The sequence below is a fragment of the Xiphophorus maculatus genome, chromosome 20 (genome assembly GCF_002775205.1).
Source record: "Xiphophorus maculatus strain JP 163 A chromosome 20, X_maculatus-5.0-male, whole genome shotgun sequence".
Classification (NCBI taxonomy): Eukaryota; Metazoa; Chordata; class Actinopteri; order Cyprinodontiformes; family Poeciliidae; genus Xiphophorus; species Xiphophorus maculatus.
In genome coordinates this window covers 2,107,211-2,116,976 of record NC_036462.1, presented here as the reverse complement: position 1 = coordinate 2,116,976, position 9,766 = coordinate 2,107,211, and the positions used below count along the sequence as shown (strand labels likewise).

The 9,766-nt window shown below is 43.2% G+C and overlaps 1 protein-coding gene across 2 annotated transcripts; it reads left to right on the top strand.

Annotated features, from left to right (window-relative positions):
• Window positions 1-3,361: 3,361 nt before the first annotated feature.
• Window positions 3,362-9,530, top strand: mybl2 (MYB proto-oncogene like 2). Of its 2 annotated transcripts, none has more exons than XM_023324553.1 (15): window positions 3,362-3,627; window positions 4,011-4,107; window positions 4,193-4,264; window positions 4,337-4,429; window positions 5,208-5,428; window positions 5,516-5,648; window positions 5,734-5,793; window positions 6,250-6,435; window positions 6,514-6,786; window positions 7,754-7,896; window positions 7,983-8,082; window positions 8,163-8,273; window positions 8,421-8,537; window positions 8,626-8,754; window positions 8,838-9,530. In XM_023324553.1, exons 1-15 carry the CDS (start codon window positions 3,608-3,610, stop codon window positions 8,964-8,966), a joined length of 1,884 nt encoding a protein of 627 aa, XP_023180321.1. In that variant the 5' UTR covers window positions 3,362-3,607; the 3' UTR covers window positions 8,967-9,530. The 2 variants fall into 2 exon arrangements, with proteins under 2 accessions (XP_023180321.1, XP_023180319.1); XM_023324551.1 differs by having other exon boundaries at window positions 6,244-6,435.
• The last annotated feature ends 236 nt before the right edge of the window (window positions 9,531-9,766 follow it).

The following is a 9,766-nucleotide window of genomic DNA, read 5'->3' as shown; positions in this document are numbered from 1 at the left end:
TTTCTTATTGTGATTTTAGTTGACTATTGTGGTTTGATTCTTTGCTTAGGATGTTGAGTTTGGATGATATTTAATAAATAATAGCATTAGCCAAAATAAGTGGCCATTTAAAGAACAAATCATACTAATAAATTAACAGTAAATATATAATTATTTCCTACATTATATTACTTTCTGTGTGTTTTATTAAATTTTTTTTTGATATACTGTATTTTATGAATAATTTCTTCAGTGGTCATTTAATGTATTTCTTCAATAATATTGTATTAATGTGGTTTACCAGTTTGGATAATCTGACTTCCTATCAATGAAGAAAAAAAATTGCTAAGTACTTAATTAATTTAGAATTGTTTTCATATTTTTGAAGGAAATTGTGTACAGCATTGGCTTTATTTATTTGAAGAGTATTTTGTAGTTCTGTACAAAATGTTGTATATGTGCAAAATATTTGGATAAATAATGGGTTAGTCTGATCCTGGTCTTAGCCTTGTTAATTACTCTTTTTGGTCTTTTTTGAAGTTTGATTAGTGACTGTTATGTTGTTTTGTACTTAATGTCCCAAATCTCTCTGGAGTCATTTAAATAAGGTAAAACTAAAGAACAGTGCAGAATGATAGATTGTTTCTGTGTCTGTGAATAGAAAGGTGTTTGGTACTGAAACTATGACAGGCCCACTTCATGAACTGTGAACTGAAATATTAAAACCCCGACTCATCATGTCTACTTTTCCATAGATGGACATTCATTCTTGTTTAAAGAAAAAAGGCCAACAGCCGCATAACGTTCAGACAAAAATAAGGGTAATGCAATTTCTAAGAATGATTTTCAAATAAAGTTCAGGTTAATGACTAGTTTTCACTAGTCATTAACCTGAACTTCTACCTTGATAGTAAACTGGTTTTAGGTTTATTAATCCTATGCATTTAGTAAAATGTTCTTCAAATGACTGGAAATGCAGTTTTGAGTAGATTTTATTTTAATTTCTGGGAGAGCAGATCACACTAGGACCGTGTCTCTCCACAGCTGCTTGTGTCTCATTAATGTTAGCAGATGTTGGCAGGTATGATGTAATCTTGAGATTCTGTTTCAAACTGAGTATATACACCTCTGGAAAAAATTTAAAGTTTCTCTATAAGTATATGTTTGAGTGAAATGAACATTGTTCTTTTATCCCATGAATTACTGACAACATGTCTCTTCATTTTGTTTGTGAATGTCTAGATTTAGAAAACTGCACCAACAAATATCTTCTTAGCCTTACTGGGGGTTAAGCACCCCTTACGGTCAGATCCTAGAATCGCCCCTGCCGCCATGTTATTGACTCAGGTGACAAAAACTTTTAACATCACTGCATATGGGAAATCATTCCACAATCATTCATGAACACCAAAGGAAGACTGGCAGAAAATAGGTGGCAGGGCGTTATATATACGCACCTATACTAACAAGTATGTCCTGATCGTAAACATACTACTAATATACATTAAATTAAAAAAAAAGCTAACAAGCTAACATTAAGCTGATGTGCCATCTAACTAAATGTAATTAATTGAGTAAACTGGTAAACAGTCAAAAAGAAGCGTTACTGACCCCAGCTCTGAAACAAACTGCTGCTGTGTAATATTAGCATGCATTTCATTCAAAACTCCACATATATATATATATATACTGCTCAAATAAATAAAGGGAACACTCAAATAACACATCCTAGATCTGAATGAAAGAAATATTCTCATTAAATACTTTGTTCTGTACAAAGTTGAATGTGCTGACAACAAAATCACACAAAAATCATCAATGGAAATCAAATTTATTAACCAATGGAGGCCTGGATTTGGAGCCACACACAAAATTAAAGTGAAATAACACTACACGCTGATCCAACTTTAATGTAATGTCCTTAAAACAAGTCAAAATGAGGCTCAGTATTGTGTGTGGCCTCCACGTGCCTGTATGACCTCCCTACAACGCCTGGGCATGCTCCTGATGAGGTGGCGGATGGTCTCCTGAGGGATCTCCTCCCAGACCTGGACTAAAGCATCCGCCAACTCCTGGACAGTCTGTGGTGCAATGTGATGTTGGTGGATGGAGCGAGACATGATGTCCCAGATGTGCTCAATCAGATTCAGGTCTGGGGAACGGGCTGGCCAGTCCATAGCTTCAATGCCTTCATCTTGCAAGAACTGCTGACACACTCCAGCCACATGAGGTCTAGCATTGTCCTGCATTAGGAGGAACCCAGGGCCAACCGCACCAGCATATGGTCTCACAAGGGGTCTGAGGATCTCATCTCGGTACCTAATGGCAGTCAGGCTACCTCTGGTGAGCACATGGAGGGCTGTGCGGCCCTCCAAAGAAATGCCACCCCACACCATTACTGACCCACTGCCAAACCGGTCATGCTGAAGGATGTTGCAGGCAGCAGACCGCTCTCCACGGCGTCTCCAGACTCTGTCACGTCTGTCACATGTGCTCAGTGTGAACCTGCTTTCATCTGTGAAGAGCACAAGGCGTTAGTGGCGAATTTGCCAATCCTGGTGTTCTCTGGCAAATGCCAAGCGTCCTGTACGGTGTTGGGCTGTGAGCACAACCCCCATCTGTGGACGTCGGGCCCTCATACCATCCTCATGGAGTCGGTTTCTAACCGTTTGTGCAGACACATGCACATTTGCGGCCTGCTGGAGGTCATTTTGCAGGGCTCTGGCAGTGCTCCTCCTGTTCCTTCTTGCACAAAGGCGGAGGTAGAGGGCCTGCTGCTGGGTTGTTGCCCTCCTACGGCCTCCTCCACGTCTCGTCTCCTGGTAGCGCCTCCAGCCTCTGGACACTACGCTGACAGACACAGCAAACCTTCTTGCCACAGCTTGCACTGATGTGCCATCCTGGATGAGCTGCACTACCTGAGCCACTTGTGTGGGTTGTGGAGTCCGTCTCATGCTACCACGAGTGTGAACGCACCACCAACATTCAAAACTGACCAAAACATCAGCCAGACAGCATAGGTACTGAGAAGTGGTCTGTGGTCCCAACTGCAGAACCACTCCTTTATTGAGTGTGTCTTGCTAATTGCCAATAATTTCCACCTGTTGTCTATTCCATTTGCACAACAGCAGGTGAAATTAATTGTCAATCAGTGTTGCTTCCTAAGTGGACAGTTTGATTTCACAGAAGTTTGATTTACTTGGAGTTATATTGTGTTGTTTAAGTGTTCCCTTTATTTTTTTCAGCAGTGTATATTTATTTATATATAGGTGTGGGTGTGTGGTTTTATTTTGAAGGTCCAAACGGATGACTTTCCCTCTTCCCATTCGGCTCTCTGCGCATATCCGCAGCGCAGCCACGTCACAGCTCTGGCAGTTTCGGGGAGAAGGGCGCGAGATAGAAATTGCAGAGCGCGGACGGAATGATTGTTCCGCCGCAGCTGATCGTTTCCTGGCTGCACAGTCCAGCTGAAAACTCCAACCACCTCCACTGCTGCTGGCTGCTACATTAAAATATTAATAAAGCAGTGAACGTCGTGATATTTTCCTATCACATTTGCACATGACGTGCGGCGGCGGAGGCAGGCAGAACCACTGGGTGACTGTAAACTAGAAGAAAACAGAGGGAAATGTCCTGGTGGCCGCGCGGGTAAGAGACTCTTCACTGCTGTCTGGGTTATTCTCTGGAGGTTTATTACTTGTTTAAAGGAGCTTTTCTTTCACCCAACAGTGTTAGAAACAATCACACTGCTTGAATAAACACAGTAAACCCGAACGTTCATTTTTGAGCTGCCGCCCTTTTCCGGAGTCATGAACCCTGACTGGGCCTTTTTTGTTTTCCATCAACCGCTTTCTGTGTGAACTCAGAGAGAAGAGAAATCCCAGCTTTCATCTCAAAAAGCACGATAAAACTAACAGTCGTCTCTGGAAATGTATCATTTAGCCTCCGATCACCAGCTAACAGCTAAACTCGCTAAACTTGTTCTCCTAATCTGTTATCCATGTCGTTTTTTGTTTTGGTCTGGTTTCCAGTGAGGATGGAGACGACGCCATGCATCAGGACACTGATTCTGATGTGGCCGAGCAGAGGGACGGAGGGAAGGGGAAGGTGAAGTGGACACAAGATGAGGTGATTGTTGGGACATGTCCCCGTTTGGCTCTGTTTATGTGTCTCCATGCGGGACAGCCGGCCTGAAACCTGTTGATGTCTGCAGGATGACAAGTTGAAAGCGCTGGTCCACAAACTGGGATCCAGTGACTGGAAACACATAGCCAACTTCATCCCAGTGAGTGACTAACGATCTTCATGTTTTATGGCATCATATTTAAAATCCTGAGCATAGTGTTTTTTGTTTTAGAATCACACAGAGCAGCAGTGCCAGCACCGCTGGTTTAAGGTCCTCGATCCAGAGCTGGTCAAAGGTCCCTGGACCAAGGAGGAGGACGAGAAGGTGGGCAGCATTTTGCTTATAGAATGTCCCGAACTGAACTGAAAAGAAACCAATATGCCCATCGTATCTCAGGTGGAGTGTATTGTTCATCTGTCACAGACAATTCTGATAAAATACAGTAATGCTGGTAACCTGTGAAAATGTTGAGAGGTGTGTGAATACTTTTGCAAGGATCTCTTGTAGCAGTCAGTCTTGCAACAAATCTAAAGATTAGGCTAAAGAATGCTGCTGTATGCCATCTTCATGACTGTCCTGACGTCCTGATAGCTCAATATCTGAGAAACGGAGACAATATTCCAGAGCAACATGTCCTGGACACCACAAGTACTACTCTAGAAAATTTGTAATGTGCTTCCCTAGCACACCAGACGCATAAAAAGTGTGATGTATGTCACTAATCTGCTCACAGTACCTGATTTTAATCACATTTTCAAATTTATTGATACCCTAAATAAAGAAAAATAGTCAAATTAACAATCCAGACAAAACTGTTTTGGGGGGATTTCGACATCATTAATTGAAATTTTTTGTGACAACAATAAATCAAAATTCTTATCATGATAAGAAATTTTTCATGATAAATGATACAATAAATGCCCACCCCTAACTTGAACGTCAGGAAATAAGGGCCGATTTATCGGTGCACCCCTTGTGTCCGTTGAAGTTTCTGGCTGTAACTTGACAAAATATAGTTTCAGGGATATTAACAATTTTGCAAGTCTATGATGTGTAAAAACTGTGGTCTATAAAAAGAAACCCCACACATTTCTCCCTTCAGGTCATCGAGCTCGTGAATCTCTACGGCAACAAGCAGTGGGCAATGGTGGCCAAGCATCTGAAGGGTCGGCTGGGGAAGCAGTGCAGAGAGCGCTGGCACAACCACCTCAACCCCAACGTGAAGAAGTCGTCATGGACAGCCGAGGAGGACCTCATCATCTACAAAGCCCACTGCCTGCTAGGAAACCGTTGGGCCGAGATCGCCAAGCTGTTGCCCGGAAGGTCCGCTGACTCCAAAGTCCTTTTTGTTGGTTCTGGAAAAGCCTGCCCGATCCCCCGACGATCTCATTTTACGGTTTCTGTTGACAGGACGGACAACGCCGTCAAGAATCACTGGAACTCCACCATCAAACGCAAGCTGGAGATGGGCTTCTACGCCCGAGAGGTGTTCAGACCGAACGAGCTCGAAGAGCTGTTGGCACGCCTGAATAAAGACTCGCAGGTAAGTTCACCTCAACCTGATGCTCAGCGCCGCCCTGCTGGCGCTGCGTGGTGCTGATCCCACTGTTCTGCCTTCTGTCACCCAGGGGGGCAGCAGCTGTCAAGATGCTTCAAGCAAAGAAATGGAGCAGAAAGACCAGCTTCCAGTAAGAACATGTTACATTTAGCTCAGCAAGTATTCAGAGATGACAGCGTGGATAAAACATGTTATCACCATTTATTTTCTGTTTGGAATGTGGAAATTAAATGATACTAGGCCTGTCATGATTAATTTCGCTGGACAATAAATGAACCCAGAAGTTATTTCGATAATGATCCGACAAATGCAATTGTAAAAAGGTCAAACCTATGGAAAGTCTATTGGACACCGTCTGCATCGCCATGCATCAGGACACTTTTCTTTTTGTGATAGTGTTTATTTTATTTTCTTAGTGGCCCTAATACTCCGTCTTACTACCAGAATAGATGTGTTGAAGTTTAAGGTCTACGGAGTACTTCTGCAGGCAGCTGTAGCTGTGTAAATATTAGGACAGACCGAACTAATATCTCCTTTAGTTAACAGCTGCTATCAGTGAGTTCTGCTATTTCTAACCAAGCTGCAGAAAGCGCCGGCTGCCAGTGAAGCAGAGCCATCCAAAGCCGTCTCATCACCGAGGGACGATTCAGACATCAAGATGGAAGTTGACCCTGGTGAGGAAGCCAGCAGTACCAACTGGGTGGTGGACAGCTCTGGTTTCCTTTCCCCCACTGGCCCCGCCCTGAAGGAAGTGCTCGACATGGTGGATGGGGTAAGGATCCCTACTGCAGCAGACATGACTACAAAACATGGCGAGCAAGACGAATCGTCCCCCCTGTCCCACATGCAGGACCTGGATGGCTGGTGCAACCTGGCGGCCTTTGACCTTCCAGAGGACAGCCCCAGCCCCGAGCGCCACCAGTTCCGCCTGGAGGGCTCTGCCCTGCAGGAGCTGAGCAAAGGCAGCAGGGGAGAACTCATCCCCATCTCCCCCGGGGGGATCAGCCCGCCGTCCATACTGACCCGCCGCAGCCGGAGACGCGTCACACTGTCTCCAGACGGCGCACACTCCATGACGCCCAAGAGCACTCCGGTCAAAATCCTGCCATTTTCTCCATCTCAGGTGAGCTGTTGGCTGCTCAGGGTTTCACACGTTTTCTAATGAGTTATGTGAACTGCATTAATCAAAATGTTTTTATTAGGGATGCACCCATCCACTTTTTTCACTTCCGATGCCGTTATCTGAGGTTTAGTATCAGCCCATAGAGAAACGTAGTGCTGAATTGACTTAAAGTGTTCCTTTTTTACAGTGTTTCTTTTATTATATATAATAATAAATGATAAATGCAAACATAAATGTAGTGAATTACAAATTCATTTAATAACTACACCAGTACAGCACATTTAAAGGGGCGGTATTATATGTTAGCGCCATTTTACAGCACAATTAAGTAACTATATTACCTTCCATTGTTATAAAAATGTTGAACATGTGAAATATGCCTTAAAAGAAATTTGACTGAATGTTGATAAATGTTTGACCAAGCTTCACAAGTTTGGTCAAACATGTAAAAACAACATTAATTTGTTCAGTCAGTGCTATTAAGAGTATATCAGCCAATGTTAAATAAATAAATAAACTGACAAAAACAGGTTGTCTACTTTAGTTAAATATGTAAAAAATAAACTGCAACGACCTTTCAAATGGTTCAGAAAGTGTGATTAAGAATTCTAAATATAATGTAAAATTAACAATAAAGCGTGATGTTGCTAAGGACACAAAGCATAGAACTAGACTGAATAGATCTGCCCTCATGGATAGACCACATTGTCACCGATACCCAGTCTAGAATTTTTTTCAATATCAGGACAGATGCAGATATTAATATTGAATCAGTGCAGATCTAGTTTATATCAGTATTGAAAGGATTGTTACCGTGACTCGATACCGCTGAGGTCCATATAGTCCGGTCACCAGCTGATTCTCTAACTGAATGTCTTGTTACACCATCTTGTCTAGTGGCCATGTTGCAGAGAGTAACCCAAACAGTTCTGAGGCCTGCTGCTGATTTTCCTGTTTGTCGTTTCAGTTCTTGAACCTGTGGACGAAGCAGGACTCTCATGACCTGGAGAATCCCTCCCTCACGTCCACGCCAGTGTGCAGTCAGAAGGTCATAGTGACCACACCGCTGCAGCGAGACAAGACCCCCCTCACCCAGAAGGAGAACTCAGTGTACGCAATGGAATCTGGTGATTGGCTTGGACTGCATATTCCATCCACAGATAAGCGTGACCAACGTTTTTTTTTTTTTTCTTCAGGTTTGTTACACCTAACCACAAATCGGAGCTGAGCACAACCCCACGGACGCCAACGCCGTTCAAAAATGCCATGGAAAAGTACGGCCCCCTGCAGCCTCTGGTGAGCGGCGCTCTGAGGCTCCAGAAACCGCTACCTCCTTGTTTTTGAGTTTACCTTCACTTCCTGCTTTCCCTTCTCAGCCTCAGACTCCGAACCTCGAAGACGACATCAACGAGGTCATCCTGAGAGAGGCAGGCATCAACATGGTCGTCGTCCAGGCAACGCCGCCTGATCCCCGCCGCAAAACAATGGTGAGAACCAAGCAAAGCCTTGGAGGCTTGGTACTAGGGCTGCACCGATAAATCAGCCATGATTTCCTCAATTTTGGGTGGCCTTGCAAAAGAAACAGATTTTTTTCCCACCGATGCTTATTTCTTGTATTTGTGTTTTGACCTCAGCACCGCCCTCCTATGAAGAAAGTTCGGAAGTCCCTGGCTCTAGACGTCATGGACTGCCGGGTGGTGCCAATATCCAAGCGCAAATCCAGCAAAGCGGAGGCCAAACGCAGCATCAAGGTGAAGTGGGAATGAATGGAACGATGGCTTCCTTGCAGACCGAGCGCCCATAAACACTGAGCTTTTCGTCTCTCCTTCTTGGTCGCAGGAAGAACCGGTGACGGTTTGTCTCAACTCGTCGTTTTGCAGCAAGAGGCATGAAAACATATTAGACCAGGGCTTCCTGTTGGGACCGAGCGACACGGCCATCTTTCCCAGCGCAGCATCTCCTGCACCCGTAGGTTCCTGTAGTTTTCGAATTGAGAACATAAAAAAAAAAAATCTAATTTTTCCATATTTGTATACATTTATTATTTCCAGATGTCAAAAGAATGGAAGAAGGTGGTTTGTGGGCAAACTAAAGACCAGCTCATAATGACGGAGAAGGCGAGACGCTACCTCCGCTCTCTGAAGAGCCATCCACCAAGCCGGGCTCTGATTCTGTCCTGAGATCCTTCTGCCTCCCTGGAAAACAAAGAAACGACAAACAAGACACCTACAGTTAAAATGACTCATGTTGCAGTGGTGCTTTACTTCCCATTATAGTTGATCATACTTGTTAGAAAACAACAGTGATTCTAAGAGTAACAAATCAGTGAAAAGTCAGGGTTTTACATTGCATAATGTATCTAAAATGTAACCATTTGTTTTGTAACGTTGTGAACTACAAACACTCGGGTAGAGTTTCCATATCTAGTCATCGTATGAAGAAGATTTAGATGTCAGTGGTAGGTTGAGGGATCATGTGGTTTTTAGGATTTCCCCACCCCGCGGGGAGGAACCAACATGTTCCAGTTACATGAATAAGTGGTAAATAAAGTTGGCTCTCTACCTTGTTTTATTAAGAAAAAAATGGTTCAGCCTGTTAAATTTTAGGCAAGAGTCATAAAGCAGAGAACTTCACTGAGCACTGTTTAAAAGGTGGATGTGTTGTAAGGCACTCTTTGTAAATATATTTAGGCTAAAATGTTTTACTCTTGTGACAGTTTGTCACAAGTGGAATAAAAACAAATGTATGTACTGCACCCGTTTGGCTCTTTTTTTGCTGCTTGACCTCATAGGACTCAAAACAAACTAAGGCTATTTGTTTATAAATGAAATTAGAAAAGAAGATGAAACGTAAATAAAATAAGTATTTTCCAATTAGGTACGTTTTTTTTTCCTTTGAGTTCTGATATTACGAACGTACGACAGATCATGACCAGGCTAAGAAAAAATACATGAATAAAAAGGAATGCTGTGCTGCCTGT

What these genes read in the sequence shown, in the direction of transcription:
- mybl2 (XM_023324551.1), top strand. Translation starts at nt 3,608, where the DNA reads ATGTCCTGGTGGCCGCGCGG. An exon ending in ATGTCCTGGTGGCCGCGCGG is followed by an intron (nt 3,628 to 4,010) that starts GTAAGAGACTCT and finishes TCTGGTTTCCAG; the next exon opens with TGAGGATGGAGACGACGCCA. An exon ending in AGGCCAAACGCAGCATCAAG is followed by an intron (nt 8,538 to 8,625) that starts GTGAAGTGGGAA and finishes TCTTGGTCGCAG; the next exon opens with GAAGAACCGGTGACGGTTTG.